We start from the raw sequence: 19,796 nt of genomic DNA, 5'->3' as shown, positions 1-19,796 counted from the left end.
AGTTCCATCACTCCCTGAGAGGTGTTAGAGCAAATAAATCCACCCTATTAGCTTCCATCGAGGCAAAATGGGCCCTAGTGATTTCCCTATTGTCTGCTGATGTTGTGATTCTTGTTCATGTTCCCGATACTTCAGTGGTGCTGCTAACTGACTTGTTTACTGTTTTGGGAAGTTATTGTCAGCAACCCCAAAAAAGCCAAACATGAGTAGCTTCCAAAGCTGGCCAAAATACAGTGTTCAAAAAATGCCACCAAACTCCATAGGGAAAAGAAACTAAGTGCTTCAGTTTTTCCACTCGTGGTTCAGTTTTGTTGAATGTGAACGGGGTTGGAATGAGGAATTGGTGGACCTGGAACTGTTTCTATGATCTCATGGGGTGTAGGCTGCCAGCAAGGATGGGATTAAATGGATTGCTACTGCATCAAAACAAGTCTTTTGCTAATAAGCACACAAACTGAACTAACAATCCCAGCACAGCCTGTCAATACCTAACAGTGCTGCTAATTAACTACATATTGAACAAGCTTCACTTGCTTGGTGTAGCTTTAATAGCAGCCAGCCATACTGTGTACATGCTAATCTCCTTCTCAGCGTCTCTTATTTGGAATATGTTAATTGCAGCCCAGGCAGAAGCTCAAACACTCCTGTAAATTAAAAATTCACACTGGAATCAAATTACTAAAATAGCAACAGACATTAAAAACAGAAAGGGCTTTTGGGGGGAGAATTCATTGTTAGATTTGCATGAGTAAGTGTGACCATTCTTGTTGCTTGAGTTATCATCTGCATGAATTCTCAAAGATTATACCTGTTTAGTATTTGACCAGTTTAAGGCAATGGGGCCAAATCTTGAGGTCCTCACTTCAGTGCGAGTTTTGCCTGAAATGGTCACTATAAACAAAGATAGGAATTCCAATCATATTAGCTTGTGGTTTGATGGACACTTGTCCTGTTTGATATCAGAGGATGAAAGGAAACATCGACTAGACTGTTCCGTCTGCCTCTGTGGGCAGATGGGATGAAGACCTGCAAATCCCTGACCCTGGGGATGTGGAAGGGAAGAGGGTTGCCTTAGCAACAACATCTGCTCCTACTCCCAGGCCCTGTGGAAGGCCCTCTGTGAAAATAGAGGCTTGCTTGTGAAGAGACCCACTTTGTCCCCACACCAGTCCCACAGGGATTCCTCTCAACTATTAAGGATTAAGGACCTGATCTTATAAACACATAAGCACATGCTTAATTTTAAGCAAGTATGTAGTCTTCATGTCAGTGGTATTGCTCATGTGCTTAGAGTAAATCATGTGCTCAAGTGTTTGCAAGATTGGTGCCTAAACTAGTGTTAACTTTACTGCTCTCCCAGTCCATGCTTCATAGCTGCCTGGAGGATGGGTTGTATGGGCAGCATCACCAGGTGAGTTCTGGGCAGCATGTTTCCCTGGCCCCCAGGCAGACTTGTATCTGACAGACACACACACACACACACCCCCATCTGTAAAAATCGCTCTAGATTTTGGGCCCAACAAACTCTCCAGCACCCTTTATTTGCTGCAGCAGCAACAACAAAAAGTAAGATATTTCCTGGAGTTTCCACTTCCCTATGTGGGGTTTTCCTGTGTAGTGTCTCATAGAATATCAGAGTTGGAAAGGACCTCAGGAGATCATCTAATCCAACCCCCTACTCAAAGCAGGACCAATCCCCAATTTTTTTTTTGCCTCAAATCCCTAAATGGCCCCTTCAAGAATTAAACTCACAACCCAAGGTTTAGCAGGCCAATGCTCAAACCACTGAGCTATCCCTCCCCCCAGACTGGATGATTTGGGTTAGGGTCACTTACGGCAGACACAGCTTGATTTTCACTCTCTCTCTGGTGCGCACACATGCACACTCTTGCTCAAACACACACACACGTGCCCCAGCTCACGAAAGCTCATGCTCAAATAAATGTGTTAGTCTCTAAGGTGCCACAAGTCCTCCTTTTCTTCTTACCACAGACAAAGGCAGTGTCCATTCTTTGTTCCTGTTTTAGAGTAGTCAGGCATAGGTCAGCAGTATTACTTCTGGGAATTGCCAGACATTCATGATAAGCCAAATCACAAAATTCTTACTCAGTTCAAGCTCCCATTGATTGAATGAGTGCAGAATCTATCAGTTTCATTAAGAGTTAATGTTTGCAATGTACTTTGATTATACAAGACCAAATTCTACTAAGTGCTGTAAAGCCAGAGTAACTCCTGTATTAACTGAGTTTCTTTGGATTTACACCTGTGTAAGTCAGAGCAAAATTTGGTCCATAACACACAAATATAAATGTAAAGGGTTATTTTGTATCTAAAACTTATGTTTAATAGTAGTGAAATCTGCCATAAATAATTACCCACAGAAACAACAGAAATAAACTGAGTTTAGCAAAGGAACAAATAGAACTTTGCTGGAAACCATTGAGGAATAATGTATGGTGACTATTTAAGACTTGGTATTGCCTATTAGTGGTATTGCCTTTGCAGTTTCAAGGTCATTTGCAGAAATCTAACTCAACAGGACTGAGAAGGTATATGGACCTGATCCCTTGACACTCATACACATATTCCCACTGAAGCCAATGGGACTACTTGCCAGAACAAGTTTTGCAAATTCGGGCTATATAATAGCTATATTTAGCTGAAAATGAAATGTAACTCCCTTGAAATACCCTAAATACTGTAAACTAGAGCAATATAAATGATGACAAAGTTGCGGGTGAGATTTTAAAGGCACCTTAGTGACTTTAGGCACTGCTGAAAATCCCACTCTGAGTTCACATGGAGCATCTTTACCTGGCACCATTACATCCATTAACATTGCTTTAAAATATTGGGCTTAAATCTACACTGCCTTGCACTCTGTGTAGTTATTTGCACTACTGTAAAATGCTCCCATCCAGTTGTGTATAATTTTACACTCACTTTGAACAGGTATAAATTACTACACAAGCTGCAGGATCATGGAGTACCAGTGCCATGGAATCTAATAATTTTCACGTTTAACAGAGTAACAGGAATTTTTTATCCTATTAACTAACCTCTATTATACAATTGACTGAGCTCCTGAGTTTAGTTTGTCTTACTAACTCTCCTCACTTTTTTTTCATCTTTATATATGTTATCTATTAATGCTCACAGGCGTAGAAGTGTATTTGCTTTCCTAACTCTGCTACCCTCATGCCTCTGGACTGATTATCTTTTGGCATTTTATATTAATCCTTGGTAAGTGATTTTACTTGTTTTTCCCTATGCAATAGCTAAACCATATTAATTTCCCAATACATGAAAAATGTGTTCTTTTGTTTTCAAATGGTTGGAAGTTCTTGAAGTTCTTGAATTTTCATGTGCTGAAATATGGACTGGAGAGTGTGTGTGTGTCAAAATACATGCTATTTGCTTCACATTTTGCTTGTTTATGCTCCTACCCATTTTGTTACTTAAAAAGAAAATTTTGTAGACGTCACTCTCACACACTTCATTATTGTCCCTATGCAACTTTTATGACTTTATTACAAACCCCCTTGTAACTTTTGCTTCATCCACTTGCTGATTGCCTGATGATGCTTTCTGCTGCTGTCTCCTCTTACTAATTGCTTGGTGTTAGCTCACCTGTCTAAATCCAAAACAAACCATTTGTTTTTAAAGGTGCAATCTTTCTCCACCAAAGTCAATAGGCATTTTGCTGTTGGGAGCAAAAACTGGCCCAGAATTTGTACAGCAAATGCTTTGAGCTAGCTCTCCCCAACCATAATAAATGGGTCACACTTGAAATTAAGGTTCCATTTATAAAGGATTAATAAATGATAGATGTTTTGATAAATAGCTAATCAATTGATTTAGATCCAAAGGCTTCTTACAACCCTGGCTTATAATCCTCTCCAACATCTTTAATTGCTGTGTTTATAAACAGCCATAACATGGACCACCCATGTCTGTAGCTTGCTTATAACATATAAAATCATAAATGAAATCTTAATATATGTATGACCAAGAAGTTTTTACTGAATGGGAGGGAGTTTGTGCCCCTCTAGATCTGAAATCAAAGTGATGCCTCTCCTGTTTGGTACTAAAATCAAGAGAATGGCTCTCTCTCGCTGTTGCCAAAATCTTTTACCAGGATGGTAGCAGTATTCGTGTGGAGCGGCAGTGCCCAGTTAAGTTAGTAGGAGGAATATACTATACAAGGATTGTGGAGATGAAGTATCATCTCTGGTTTTGTTGCATATTTAAAAACACTCATCTAAATTGGGATTGGATCCAGATAAAGTAAACTTTTTGATTACTAGAGAAAGGGGAAGCCGATGGGAGTTTTGCCATTGACTTCTATAAGAGCAGGAGCAAACCCTCCAAAAAGCACTCAGGGCCTGGTACTCCTTTGACCTGCCCCTTGTGTCAGGGCGCTGGAACAAGTTGTATAGTGGGGGTGCTCAGAGTCATTGAACCAAACTGTAAGCCAGGGTGTGTGGCAGCACCCTCCGCACCCCTAGTCCCAGCACCTATGCTTTGTGTAGTCATTTATACAAGTCCAAAGTGGATATAACATGATATCGAATCAGGATAATAGTATTCTACACCCATGCTGCACTGTGTAAATTACCACACAAGGTGCGGCACTGTGGTGAATCTGGCCTTCAGAGTGTTAGATTATTTTTTACTAAGCCTATGTTAAGCCTATAGTGTAAATGGAATATCAGCATGAAATGAAATCTGTTGTTTCAAGCGTCCTCGTTTTACATGCAATTTGGTTATGACATTTTGTGAATACTCAGCAGCCATTGCAATGTAAAGTAACAAAAGACTCTTGAGATTCTGAAAGCTTAATAAATGTTTTCTGTTTGTCTCATGGGGTATGGATGTCAATCATCTGTTTTATGTGCCTATTGAAGTGTTCCTTGGAGATTTCCTAGAAGCACTCCCATCATGGCAGCACTTAATATTTTTCTTTTTTAATTAATCCTATATGCCAGTCTTTCAGATTTACCCTAGTCACAAGGGATAACAAAAGTTGTATTTCGATAGCCTGGATGAATTCATTTTTAAGACTTCTTTGGCAAAACTACCATTAAGGTGTAAAATAAATGTTTCAGGGGTATGAGTATGGGTATAGTCAAGGTGCACACATGTCAGTGTCTAAATAGCAAAAAGTTATTTCAAGTTAGATAGATAATGGTATATATTGTATTACATAGTAATTGTTCCACACCGGTGTAGAAATGTTATTGGCATAGCTATGTTAACTCTGCAGACGCATCATCTGTTATGAATGAAAATAGATTGTTACAATACAACAAGAAGGTACTGGGCCAGAGTAGGAGCTGATGTAGTAGGAGCTGATCTAGAAACTTTTCTTGAGAGGGAATTATTTAGAAAGAAAACAAGCAATTTTTGCTTCATTCTTTGTTGTTGTTGTTGTTTTATGAAAAAAATCAGAACAAATTTTTTAGAAACCTGTTTAAAACTTTTGTTCATTTCCAAAATATATGTTTTGACTTTTTGGGGTGTTTCCCCCTTCCTCTTATCCTTTTTTGCTTTTGAAACCTCCCCCCCCCCCCCCCCCACACACTTTTAATACCTCTGGAGATGAAAGGAGGGAAAACTTAAATTTTCTTTTTTCAATTTCCTCTGTATTTTTCCTTGCTATTTCAAAACATTTTTTGAAAATATCAAATATTATTGTTGTTTTTTTTAAAAAAGCATTTTGAATTTGTTTTTCAAAAAAATGAAAAAAATCATCAAAATATTTTTCCCTGAAAAATTTAGTTTTCCCATTTTGGGATTTTAAAAAAATCTAATTTCAACCATTCTTAGCTAGTGTGAACTGGTTTAGCCAAGAGTATCTAGCAATCACTTGATTATGACCATGAAATAAAAAAGTTTTAACTTTATTATAGCAGGACATGCTTAAGGGCAGATATCACTAACAGCCCAGAAAAAGTATTTAACACTTCTGAGGGGCCTTTTAGGAAGCAAAACTTTGTTCAAGCTGTCTGATTGTCTTAGCAAACATGATCAATAGTTCTTAGAAACTGTAGATAAATTAATTCAGAATGTGCTCATTTGGACATGTAATTTGACTGGTTAACATTGTTCCAGCGAGACAAGCTTTCAAGCTTACACAGAGTTCTTCTTCAGGTCTTCTTTAGTGTAGTGAATCATCACATATTAGAACTGTTTTCAGACAGACTTGAGCCAGGGCTCCTTGTCTGGAACAATATGTAAGGTATGATGGTGGTTAGTATACTGCACTTTTTATTTCTATTCTTAAATATTACCTTGCTTAACTCATTCATTTCCTACTCCTGTTGAAATCTGTGGGATATTTGCCATTGCCTTCATTGTGGAAGTAGAGGATCATTCCTCAATCTGATTATGTGGTGTATGTGAAATGCCATGTACAGGCTAGAATTTCTTCGCCTCATGTGTGTTTGGAAAGGGTTGCCAGGGGCTTCCGATCCTTGCACACTTGTGTAGGGCTAGGTATAGTCTCAGTCCTTGTGTTTCTTTCATCTGTGTGGTGACACTCTATTTCCTAGAGGAGATAGGACCAGGTGAGGCAGGGACAGAGCTGAAGTGACTGAATCATAGAATCATAGAATATCAGGGTTGGAAGGGACCTCAGGAGGTCATCTAGTCCAACCCCCTGCTCAAAGCAGGACCGATCCCCAAATAAATCATCCCAGCCAGGGCTTTGTCAAGCCTGACCTTAAAAACTTCTAGGGAAGGAGATTCCACCACCTCCCTAGGTACGCATTCCAGTGTTTCACCACCCTCGTAGTGAAAAAGTTTTTCCTAATATCCAACCTAAATCTCCCCCACTGCAACTTGAGACCATTACTCCTTGTTCTGTCATCTGCTACCACTGAGAACAGTCTAGAGCCATCCTCTTTGGAACCCCCTTTCAGGTAGTTGAAAGCAGCTATCAAATCCCCCCTCATTCTTCTCTTCTGAAGACTAAACATCCCCAGTTCCCTCAGCCTCTCCTCATAAGTCATGTGATCCAGACCAATAATCATTTTTGTTGCCCTCCGCTGGACTCTTTCCAATTTTTCCACATCCTTCTTATAGTGTGGGGCCCAAAACTGGACACAGTACTCCAGATGAGGCCTCACCAATGTCGAATAGAGGGGGACGATCACATCCCTCAATCTGCTAGCAATGCCCCTACTTATACATCCCAAAATGCCATTGGCCTTCTTGGCAACAAGGGCACACTGTTGACTCATATCCAACTTCTCGTCCACTGTAACCCCTAGGTCCTTTTCTGCAGAACTGCTGCCGAGCCATTCGGTCCCTAGTCTGTAGCGGTGCATTGGATTCCGCACTTGTCCTTGTTGAACCTCATCAGATTTCTTTTGGCCCAATCCTCCAATTTGTCTAGGTCCCTCTGTATCCTATCCCTACCCTCCAGCGTATCTACCACTCTTTCCAGTTTAGTGTCATCTGCAAACTTGCTGAGAGTGCAATCCACACCATCCTCCAGATCATTTATGAAGATATTGAACAAAACCGGCCCCAGGACCAACCCCTGGGACACTCCGCTTGATACCGGCTGCCAACTAGACATGGAGCCATTGATCACTACCCGTTGAGTCCGACAATCTAGCCAGCTTTCTATCCACCTTATAGTCCATTCATCCAGCCCATACTTCTTTAATTTGCTGACAAGAATACTGTGGGAGACCGTGTCGAAAGCTTTGCTAAAGTCATGGAACAACACGTCCACCGCTTTCCCTTCATCCACAGAGCCAGTTATTTCATCATAGAAGGCAATTAGATTAGTCAGGCATGACTTGCCCTTGGTGAATCCATGCTGAGTGTTCCTGATCATTTTCCTCTCCTCTAAGTGCTTCAGAATTGATTCCTTGAGGACCTGCTCCATGATTTTTCCAGGGACTGAGGTGAGGCTGACTGGCCTGTAGTTCCCAGGATCTTCCTCCTTCCCTTTTTTAAAGATGGGCACTACATTAGCCTGTTTCCAGTCATCTGGGACCTCCCCCGATGGCCATGAGTTTTCAAAGATAATGGCCAATGGCTCTGCAATCACATCCGCCAACTCCTTTAGCACTCTCGGATGCAACTCGTCCGGCCCCATGGACTTGTGCTCGTCCAGCTTTTCTAAATAGTCCCGAACCACTTCTTTCTCCACGGAGGGCTGGTCACCTCCTCCCCATGCTGTGCTGCCCAGTGCAGTAGTCTGGGAGCTGACCTTGTTAGTGAAGACAGAGGCAAAAAAAGCATTGAGTACATTAGCTTTTTCCACATCCTCTGTCACTAGGTTGCCTCCCTCATTCAGTAAGGGGCCCACACTTTCCTTGACTTTCTTCTTGTTGCTAACATACCTGAAGAAACCCTTCTTGTTACTCTTGACATCTCTTGCTAGCTGCAACTCCAGGTGTGATTTGGCCTTCCTGATTTCACTCCTGCAAACCCAAGCAATATTTTTATACTCATCCCTGGTCATTTGTTCAATCTTCCACTTCTTGTAAGCTTCTTTTTTGTATTTAAAAGCAGCAAGGATTTCACTGTTAAGCCAAGCTGGTCGCCTGCCATATTTACTATTCTTTCTACACATCGGGATGGTTTGTCCCTGTAACCTCAATAAGGATTCTTTAAAATACAGCCAGTTCTCCTGGACTCCTTTCTCCCTCATGTTATTCTCCCAGTGGATCTTGCCCATCAGCTCCCTGAGGGAGTCAAAGTCTGCTTTTCTGAAGTCCAGGGTCTGTATTCTGCTGCTCTCCTTTCTTTCTTGTGTCAGGATCCTGAACTCGACCATCTCATGGTCACTGCCTCCCAGATTCCCATCCACTTTTGCTTCCCCTGCTAGTTCTTCCCAGTTTGTGAGCAGCAGGTCAAGATGAGCTCTGCCCCTAGTTGGTTCCTCCAGCACTTGCACAAGGAAATTGTCCCCTACATTTTCCAAAAACTTCCTGGATTGCCTGTGCACCGCTGTATTGCTCTCCCAGCAGATATCAGGATGATTGAAGTCTCCCATGAGAACCAGGGCCTGTGATCTAGTAACTTCTGCGAGTTGCCAGAAGAAAGCCTCGTCCACCTCATCCCCCTGGTCTGGTGGTCTATAGTAGACTCCCACCACGACATCACCCTTGTTGCTCACACTTCTAAACTTAATCCAGAGACTCTCAGGTTTTTCTGCAGTTTCATACTTGAGCTCTGAGCAGTCAGACTGCTCCCTTACATACAGTGCAACTCCCCCACCTTTTCTGCCCTTTCTGTCCTTCCTGAACAGCTTATATCCATCCATGACGTACTCCAGTCATGTGAGTTATCGCACCAAGTCTCTGTTATTCCAATCACATCATAATTCCTTGACTGTGCCAGGACTTCCAGTTCTCTCTGCTTGTTTCCCAGACTTTGTGCATTTGTATATAGGCACTTGAGGTAACCTGCTGATCGCCCCCCTTTCTCAGTATGAGGCAGGAGCCCTCTCGTCTCACGTGCTCCTGCTCATGCCTCCTCCTGGTATCCCACTTCCCCACTTACCTCAGGGCTTTGGTCTCATTCCCCCGGTGAACTTAGTTTAAAGCCCTCCTCACTAGGTTAGCCAGCCTGCTTGCGAAGATGCTCTTCCCTCTCTTCGTTAGGTGGAGCCCGTCTCTGCCTAGCACTCCTTCTTGGAACACCATCCCATGGTCAAAGAATCCAAAGCCTTCTCTCCGACACCACCTGCATAGCCATTCGTTGACTACCACGATTCAACGGTCTCTACCCAGGCCTTTTCCTTCCACGGGGAGGATGGACGAGAACACCACTTGCACCTCAAACTCCTTTATCCTTCTTCCCAGAGCCACATAGTCCGCAGTAATCCGGTCAAGGTCATTCTTGGCAGTATCATTGGTGCCCACGTGAAGAAGGAAGGGCTGATGGGCTTGATGAGTCTCGGCAGTCTCTCCGTCACATCACGAATCTTAGCTCCTGGCAAGCAGCAGACTTCTCGGTTTTCCCGGTCGGGGCGGCAGATAGATGACTCAGTTCCCCTGAGGAGAGAGTCCCCGAACACCACCACCTGCCTCCTTCTCTTGGGAGCGGTGGTCGTGGAACCCCCAACCCTAGGAGAGTGCATCCCATGCCTTCCAATCGGTGGAGTTTCCTTCTGCTCCCTTCCCTCAGACGTATCATCTGGTCCACTCTCCGCATTAGTACCTATGGAGAGAACATGAAAATGGTTACTTACCTGTATCTGCCCTGCTGGTTGTTCCCCTTTTTTCTTCTAGACTGCTAGGGAACTTTATGCTGCAATTTATAAAGTGATGTAGCAGGCTAATTTGGCTTGCATTTCTGGAGGGATTATGCCAGGCTCAGGAAGAAGGGGTGAAATTTGGGCCCTTTGAAGTCGGTTAAAAAATTCCCATTGACTTCAGTATAATCAGGATTTCACCCAAGGTCTCTGAACATGGTTTCCTGTGTGCAGTCTCTCCTACTCCAAAATGCAGGCAGTGCCTTAACACCATAGGGTAAAATCCGTAGGGAGTTTTGCCATTGACTTCAAAGAGGTCAGCTTTCCACCCACACTCCTGACTTACGTATTAAGGCAATCATAAAACCTATACATTCAATTCAGATGGAAACAAGTTCAATTTTGACAGTGGGACTAATTTTTAATCAAGTCCAGATGATGAGTTATACTGAAAAAAGCTGTGTTTGTCTGCCTTACAGGAGTAAAAATGGATTAAAGAAGAGGAAGCTGACCAAGTATGTGACTTTTTGATATTTAAATAATATTTAAAAAAAATTAATAGTCACATTAGACTGAACAATAATTTTTATGATTATAGGCAATATGGTGTTATGGTTGCAGAGATAAATAGTCTTCATTCTGGTAAATACCTCCAGAGAGAGATTGTATCAAGAGATGTCTGGAAGCACATGGCAAGAGATAATTACACTAAATCAGCGGTTCTCAAACTGTGGGTCAGGACCCTATTTTAATGGGGTCGCCAGGGCTGGCTTAGACTTGCTGGGGCTCGGGGCTGAGCTGAAGCCTGAGGGATTCAGCCCTGGGCAGCGGGCTCAGGCTACAGGCCTCCGGGCTGGGGATGAAGCCCTTGGGCTTTGGCTTTGACCCCTTCCCCACCCAGGGCAGTGGGGCTCGGGCTTTGGCTCTGGCTCCCGCACCCGGGGGAATCAGGCAGGAATCAGGCGGACTCAGGCTTCAGTCCTCCCTCCTGGGGCCACATAGTAATTTGTGTTGTCAGAAGGGGGGTGGGGTCACAGCGCAATGAAGTTTGCGAACCCCTGCACTAAATCAAGAGTACCCTGTGTTTTGTTGTATCTTTTCAACAGCTAGGTTGTGGTAAAAGAGCTCCTGACTGATAGAAAATTAACCACTGGGGAAAGATCAGTTATGCTAAATTAGAAATTCCAACAGTGCCTTTCCTCATTTAAAAATGAAAAACTGAAAAACTGGAACGGATCTCTTTGTACTGCAGTTTCCTTCTTGATGTCAGGCTCTGATGGCAGTTGCTGTTGTGTATTAGATCATTAATGTTAAATAGGTAAAGAGAAGTAATTATCTGGAGATAAAAGACAGTTCCTTGGTGGCATATTGCTTCAAGTACATGAACGGATTATTGTGTACATGCTTCAGTATTTTGTAAATTAAAACATGATAATTACGCGAGGGAAACTGCTTGTATTTCATTATTTAAGGTGACTAATGACTAATTCTTTAGCCTGAACTCGGGGCCTGATCCTCAGCTGGGGTAAACAGGCATAGCTCCATCAGAGTCAATAAAGCCAGGCCAGTTTATACCAGTTGAAGATCTGGCCCAATATGTTTGTGCTCCATTATCTTCGATGGGCATTGTGCCCACGTATGCTAGAGTAGAATTTGGCTTCTAATGTCAAACATGGCAAACACCTGAACTTCTCAAAGCCAATTGTGAAAATATTTGTTGCTCTGGGGCTGAAATTTTCATATTTTACATCATAGACCTTGTCTGACCCAAATTCAGGCCTGTGTGTGGATGGACCCACCAATGAAACCTATTAATGGCTTGTGTGATTATGGTGCACATGAAATTTAAATGTGTGTGTTTACCAGATAGTTCCCCCTTTATGAAAGGGATTTTTACGTCACTAAGTCAGTTCAAGTGAGCGGCTTTTGCTGCCATCCAGGAAGTAGTGCCCATGTATTGTAATTAGAGATGACCAGAACATAAACCCTGGATGTGACCATCTGAACTCTGATGGGACTTAGAATCGGGATCCAAATCTGGCATCCCACGCTCATTTTTAATTGAAATGGAGATTTCAATCAGAGCTATAACTAGAGGGTCCCCTTTAAGACAGTTTGATTTGAAGGGTCAAGAGTTGGTAGCTCTCCTGACTCTCCATTCTATGTTCCATTGCCAGTGGGCCAAATCCTGCATCCTAAATCAGGCAAAATTCAAACTGAAACCAATGGGAATTTTGCCTCAAGATGGACTGCAGAATTTAGCTTAATGACGTGGGTAGATTTATCCTATTAGCTGCAGTTGCCCACATGGCTACAATACAGTACATGTAATCACAGGTAAATGATTCATCGGTCAGTATGTGTCACATTTCAGGTACACAAGCTTCCATCTTTTGCAAGCTCTGTCCCAGGTATAATTACGTAGTAGAATACAATGTTAAAAATAGAGATTAGTGAATTGTTAGTACTCAAAAACAAAACAAACCTATTTAAGAAATTAATTTCTTTTCTGTGTGTTTTTGAAAAGCCCTGTCCAGCTGGATGACTTTGATGGCTACATCAAGGATATGGCCAAAGATTCAGATTATAAATTTTCTCTGCAATTTGAGGTATGTATATGGAGATGACAGCTCCTAGCTGCCTCTCCCAAATTGGACGACTATTTATGCCAAACTGCAAGAACCTGATGGGTGGTATGAGTGTGGCATTCAGACTCACACGTCTGTTGTAGCATAGACCAGGTGGCAGCCTAAGTTGACTGCAATGCATTTTTAAAATGAAAAATGGCACTGGTGACAACCAAATCTTCTGAAACAAAGGGACAGTTTACTGGGAAGACATGGTCTTGTCTGACTAGTTTATTTCCCCAGTGCTAAAAATGCAAGATTGTCAAGTGAAGACAAAAGGGAACAACAAACACTGGGTGGAATCTTGGATCTGTTGATCATAGTAGCAAAACTCCATTTGACTTGATAGGGTTAGGATTCCACCCACTGTTCTCTCAGGTGCCACACATTGTCTCCATCTCATTTATGATCATATGTTACAGAATATTTTAGATTGATTATTTAAGGTAATGAATAGTAATTATATAAATCTCAGGATCAAAAGCAGCTGAGAGTTGTCAGTAATTGAGGAAACGTTACTGAAATCTAGCTCAGATGGTGACACCATCTGATAGCTGTTCAGTGGCCTATGTAGAATGAGTTTGGTAGGTCAGAACAAAATCATCAGAATAGGTGACAGTAACTGACAAACCTACTGACAGTCTCATCAGGGTAGCCAAAAGTTGAATGGGCATGGAGACCAGACTTCCCTCCCCACTCTTAGAAGTGGTTGCCCAGGTATGAGCCAAATGATGAGGTATTACAAGGAAACTTGCTGTATCTGTAGTGTCCGTAAATAAAGTGCTTTGGAGTCCAGGGCTGTCAGAAGCATTATTCACAAACCATTAATTTTCAGGTGTTAGTCAATTTAATGGCAACATTTTCCCTTCTGACATATACAGGAGCTAAAACTGATTGGGCTTGACATACCCCATTTTGCTGCTGACCTTCCCATGAATCGATGTAAAAATCGCTATACAAATATCCTCCCATGTAAGTACAGTAGATGCAGACTCCTGCGAGGGTCCCTCGGGGGGTGTGGGGGGAGAAGAGTTTTAATTGTGGAATTGATGCAGGTTTTCCAGCAGGTAAAAGCTTGTTTTAAAAGAAATAGGTCTCTCTTAGTTTTGAAAGGATGAAACTCTGTGTTTTGTATTTGTCATGATTGAAAATAGTAGGTCATTCCTACTGCTGAGCAGCCTTCTTCGTTTTTTCTCATGATTTTAATGAGATTCAAAGAGACCCGACAGTGAAGCCTCTTGAAGGCAGGAGTGTGCAGCATTAATGAAGCCGTATCCATGCAGCAGGAACTGGGCAGTACTTATTAGAATGGAATGCTGGCCCTCTACAGTTTTGCCTTTGTTATGCTGGAGAGTGTGTAATTGTGTTTCAGGATTTTAAGAGATTATTTAAAACCTCCCACAGTTTGCTCAAGCTACCCCCTTTCTTTCCCCCTCCCCTCCTTCTTTTTGCAGATGACTTTAGCCGCGTCAGATTAGTTTCGATGAATGAAGAAGAAGGTTCAGACTACATTAATGCCAACTATATTCCTGTAAGTGGTAAGACTCAAATCAACCTGAGGCTTAATGTTCTTAGTAGCGAAATATCACACAGGCAGTGAAAAGAGTGAAAACTCCTAGCAATTTGGTGACTTTAAAAAAAAAATTATCGCAATTTCACTAATTTTGCCTTCAGTGAACAGCACTTTTCATCAGCCAATAAACCTGTTTTGTGCACATTTTGCCACAGCAAACTTTGAAAGTTGTGTGCATCCTGTTACAGATGGGAGGAAATTGGCTGGGGACACGGATGAAAAGTTTAAACTCTGCACTGCAATTCTCAAACAGCTAAAGGGTTTTTTTCCAATACTTTAATCTATGTGGAATAAAGGCAGTGAACCAGAGATACAGGTATAGTAAAAATGCACAGAGAACAAGCCAGGGCATGGTGTGCAAACATAGCTTCTATTTGCACTACCCTGATCTTGGCATTGTTCTGTTCACGCCTTCTTCCTTGCGCGGTTTAGAGCCGCTGTCTAACAGCTCATAGCAATTCTGCTATAGTTTTAGGACAGGAAGTAAAGAATGCTGTATTCGGCTGTAACCGTATGGGATATGTAGGGAGGCAGAATGTAATTTTGTACATGAGAATTTAGCCAGGATGCTGGGAAGAGTTCCCTGCTGTTATGAAAAGTGTTGTGGCATCTTTAATGACTACAAATGGTGGGCACATCTGTGTTCTAGTTCTCCACTGAAACAGCACAGTGGCCCATAGCTTCATGCTAGGGACTTGGTTCAGTACTGATTAAAATGGGAAGAGAATCACTGAATCAATATCAGCACTTCGTGCGTCACTTTGAAAGTCTCCCATCCAAACACTGACAAAGCACTGACCTTACTTAGCTTCTGAGATCTGACAAGATCACAGAACTAAGTGATAAGGCCAGGCAGGCTCTTTCTTTCTTTTCTTCATTAAATATCGATAATGTGTACATCTGATGCTCAGTCAGAAAACTAGAATGACAATTTTATAGCATCCAGTTATATAGCATCCATGGATATGGATATAGATATAGATAGATATAGCATCCAGATATGTCTCTTCAGCTTTTGTCAATTCCATGTTTATATTTTAGATATGTTTAATGCTACACACAAAATACACCTTCCAAATACTTTAGCTACAACACAGCTATGTTAGTGTTTGGCTTATTTGGATGATCACTCTCCCACTTGGCACCTCATGATAGTTTCATCTCAAACCCTAGTGTTCATGTTGATCCGCTTTCCACTGTCAGTAAAAATGTGATGCATCAGTTATATACACACCCCATATGAAGCAAAATGAAATGTGTTCTGTACTTACAAATTATTATGAGTGTTGAGTTTGAACTGAGTCTTTTACAGATGGCAAATGCTGAAATAGGCTGTCTATGGAAAAGTGCTTCCAAATCATCAGTATTTTAATTACTTGAATGCTGTAGGCTGATACATCCATAGCCTAATTCATGTAGGAACATACTGTGTTTTGAATGTATCTGTCTTTTTTTTCCCCCAACTACTCTGGGTGTTAGATAACTTTCTAAACGTAGTTCTGCTGATAATCTCCTCCTGCGTTCACTGTAAACAGGCAGCCAGGGTCATAGTTAAATCAACCCTTACACCAAGCAAATATGTTAACTAGCAGATGCGGAAATGGCATCTTGTATTATTTACAAAATTACCCTTTTCTACAATAGTGCCCAAAAAAGTATCTACAAATAAAAACAGACAGATTAGCAGACAGATAGGGATAGGAATGTATGGGTATAATGTCTCCTAAAGGTACTTCAGGTTTAGTAAATTATAAATATTTGATAATCTTTTAAGAGTTATGACTTTTAGAATAACCTATTACTATTATTTTAGGCCTAAGATTACCAGGTATTTTACTGATTTGGGTCTTGAGCTTGCAAACACTTATCCACATGTTCCTTGTTTAGAGTTGATCTGATTAATCCTTTCCTTTCTATTCTATTATTACATTTAATTCACCACAAGTGCTACTTAATTTATTTGGGGGAAAGGACAAGATAAGGATACATAACTATTGTACTTGTGAATTCACAGCATATTAAATGTATTAAAACTTTGTAAAAAAAAAACAGCCCTGATTTAGTTTTCATTTTTTATGCTGTTTATTTCTTGTACTTCACTAACTTTCAACAGTGAATTTACATTGGTCGGTTTCACTTTTGTCCATACACAGGTTAATTTCCAGGTACTCCTGTAGTATTTGGGACTCAAAATCTCCTTGGAAATATTTTGATTAAAAAAAATAACAGTTTTCACTGAATTAAAAGCAACAAACCAAAAAACCTGATATAGGCTTCTTCATGATAGGAATTACTTTTAAAAAGCTCTTTGAATTTTGGACTTAAACATTCAAAAATGTAACTTTAAAAGCATGTTGTAAATATGCTCCTGAGGAAAATGTATATTCTGAACAATCTGTGAAATGAAGTATATTAACAAATTGCACCTGTCTCTTAGGGCTACAACTCACCACAGGAATACATTGCAACCCAGGGGCCACTGCCAGAGACAAGGAATGATTTTTGGAAGATGGTTCTCCAGCAAAAATCACAAATCATTGTTATGCTCACTCAGTGTAATGAAAAAAGAAGGGTAGGTAACATAATCCTATGTGCATTTTGCAAGGAAATAAATAATTTTAGTGTCATTAGGTTCCTTTGCATTATTTTTTAACACAAAACAGCAGTATAAGGCAAGCTCTTGAATGCCCTCTGAACCCAAAACTCCTAATGATATCAACAGGAGATCGAGAAGGAGACTCCTGGTCATTTATTGTAAACTCTTCAGTGCAGGGATAGTTCTATTTGTTTGTAGTGTAGCACAATGGGGCCCCTATTTGAATGGAGACCTCTCGGTGCTGCGGTAGCACAAATCATTAATATTAATGATAATAAACAGTAAGTCTAAAGAGCTGGTGCTGAATGGTACCATGAGTAATGGTAGCAAATAGAGCCATAATATTTGAATCCAAATATGAACTTCCTGAAGTTCAGCTGTGTTTGGACCTCAGGTTTGGCTTTGGTCCTATCTTTAGTAGGAAGTTACCCGTTGTAAGAGGCTGACAAGATTTTTATCAAGAGTAAAAGATTCTTACATGACTCAAATTAGACTTTAAAATGGCAGCAATAGGGAGTGGATGGCTCAGGGGACTGTTACTGGTTTGAATCCAGGCTGGCAGCAAATGAAAAATTGTTACTGTCTGATAGCTGTTTGTTGGCATCTCTGAAATTAGTGGTGGTCCCAGCTCAGTTCCTAGTCTACAGGTGTGTATCCACATCACAAAAACTACTAGGACAGTTGCCACCGATTATCCCCCTGCTTGGGAGTTTCAGCAGAGAGGCAGAGAATTGGCTGGGCATGGTGACTGAAGGTGCTGAGAGCCATTGAACCAAACTGTGAACCCTGTATATATGGGATCCACTTCAAGCCAGGGGGTGCAGCAGCAACCCCAGCACCACTAGTTCCAGCACCTACGGACTGAAATAGATTCTTACTCTCTCTTCAGGCCAGCACATTGTTGGGGCAGCCTGGAGGAGCTGCCAGAGCCCATGCTGTACCTCTTGTGTGGATGAATAGAACACTCATTTCCTACGACTGTTGTTCTGGCACCTTTCAAGAGAACAAAACAATACTAAAATTAAAGATGGCACCAGTGATCTTTTTCTCTTCATTGAAGCGTGCCTCCAAATATCATATTGTTCTCTGTAAATTAGCATTTGACACAACAGGCTCTATTGCATGGTTTCAGTGCAGCCATTATAACAGATGTCAACGTAATAGATATTCTTTCATTAAGCTGAGATAACCAAATCAACACAGTCTTGGCCATGATATTTGTAGCATCCACATTCGCTTCCCAGCTATTTTCTTTGTTAGTTCTAGCCATTTGCACAGATAATACATATATGAATGACATGCAGATGTCAATGGCATTTTAATAATAGGGACACTGTCAATGTGAGAGTTCTGTAAAAATGACAAAGCATTATTTTTCAAAATGGAATGTGAAATACAATAATCAGCTAATACATGTACATTGCTTATGATCTTGCATATTATAGAATCATAGAAGATTAGGGCTGGAAGAGACCTCAGGAGGTCATCAAGTCCACCCCCCTGCTCAAAGCAGGACCAACCCCAACTAAATCATCCCAGCCAGGACTTTGTCAAGACGGGCCTTAAAAATCTTTAAGGATGGAGATTCCACCACCTCCCTAGGTAACCCATTCCAGTGCTTCACCACCCTCCTAGTGAAATAGTTTTTCCTAAAATATCCAGCCTAGACCTCCCCCACTGCAATTTGAGACCATTGCTCCTTGTTCTGTCATCTGCCACCACTGAGAACAGCCTAGCTCCATCCTCTTTGGAACCCCCCTTCAGGTAGTTGAAGGCTGCTATCAAATCCCCCCTCACTCTTCTCTTCTGTAGACTAAATAAACCCAGTTCCCTCAGCCTCTCCTCATAAGTCATGTGCCTCAGCCCCCTAATCGTTTTTGTTGCCCTCCACTGGACTGTCTCCAATCTGTCCACATCCTTTCTGTAGGGTGGGGGGGCCCAAAACGGGACGCAATACTCCAGATGTGGCCTCACCAGTGCCGAATAGAGGGGAATAATCACTTCCCTTGATCTGCTGGCAATGTTCCTACTAATGCAGTCCAATATGCTGTTAGCCTTCTTGGCAACAAGGGCACACAGTTGACTCCTATCCAGCTTCTCATCCACTGTAATCTCCAGGTCCTTTTTTGCAGAGCTGCCGCTTAGTTAGTTGGTCCACAGCCTGTAGCCAGGCAAGGGATTCTTCCGTCCTAAGTGCAGGACTCTGCACTTGTCCTTGTTGAACCTCATCAGATTTCTTTTGGCCCAGTCCTCCAATTTGTCTAGATCACTCTGGACCCTATCCCTACCCTCCAACATATCTACCTCTCCCCCCATCTTAGTGTCATCCACGAACTTGCTGAGGGTGCAATTCATCCCATCATCCAGATCATTAATGAAGATGTTGAATAAAACCGGCCCCAGGATCAACCCCTGGGGCACTCCGCTTGATACCGACTGCCAACGAGACATTGAGCCAAGCCCAACGATCCAGCCAGCTTTTTATCCACTTCATAGTCCATTCATCCAATCCATATTTCTTAACTTGCTGGCAAGAATACTGTGGGAGATCGTATCAAAAGCTTTGCTAAAGTCAAGGTATATCACATCCACCGCTTTCCCCATATCCACAGCACCAGTTATCTCATCAAAGAAAGCAATCAGGTTGGTCAGGCATGACTTGCGCTTGGTGAATCCATGTTGACTGTTCCTGTCCTCCAAGTGCTTCAAAATGGATTTCTTGAGGACCTACTCCATGATTTTTCTGGGGACAGAAGTGAGGCTGACCAGTGTGTAGTTCCC

General features: G+C 41.7%; 1 protein-coding gene across 10 annotated transcripts in view; it reads left to right on the top strand.

Annotated features, from left to right (window-relative positions):
- Positions 1-19,796, top strand: part of PTPRO (protein tyrosine phosphatase receptor type O) — a 220,574-nt gene that overhangs the window by 185,014 nt on the left and 15,764 nt on the right. For 6 of the 10 annotated variants that reach the window (XM_073319239.2, XM_073319283.2, XM_073319226.2 and 3 more), the window contains 6 exons: positions 3,160-3,243; positions 10,699-10,734; positions 12,747-12,828; positions 13,728-13,818; positions 14,301-14,377; positions 16,857-16,991. In XM_073319239.2, coding sequence (XP_073175340.1) covers positions 3,160-3,243; positions 10,699-10,734; positions 12,747-12,828; positions 13,728-13,818; positions 14,301-14,377; positions 16,857-16,991 — 505 coding nt within the window. The remainder of the gene's footprint in view (positions 1-3,159; positions 3,244-10,698; positions 10,735-12,746; positions 12,829-13,727; positions 13,819-14,300; positions 14,378-16,856; positions 16,992-19,796) is intronic. The other 4 variants (XM_073319271.2, XM_073319250.2, XM_073319231.2 and 1 more) reach the window with 3 other exon arrangements.

Source organism: Lepidochelys kempii, chromosome 1 (assembly GCF_965140285.1).
Source record: "Lepidochelys kempii isolate rLepKem1 chromosome 1, rLepKem1.hap1, whole genome shotgun sequence".
NCBI classification, from domain to species: Eukaryota; Metazoa; Chordata; order Testudines; family Cheloniidae; genus Lepidochelys; species Lepidochelys kempii.
Note: the sequence above shows the minus strand (reverse complement) of the source record. Positions and strands in the feature narration are given on the sequence as shown.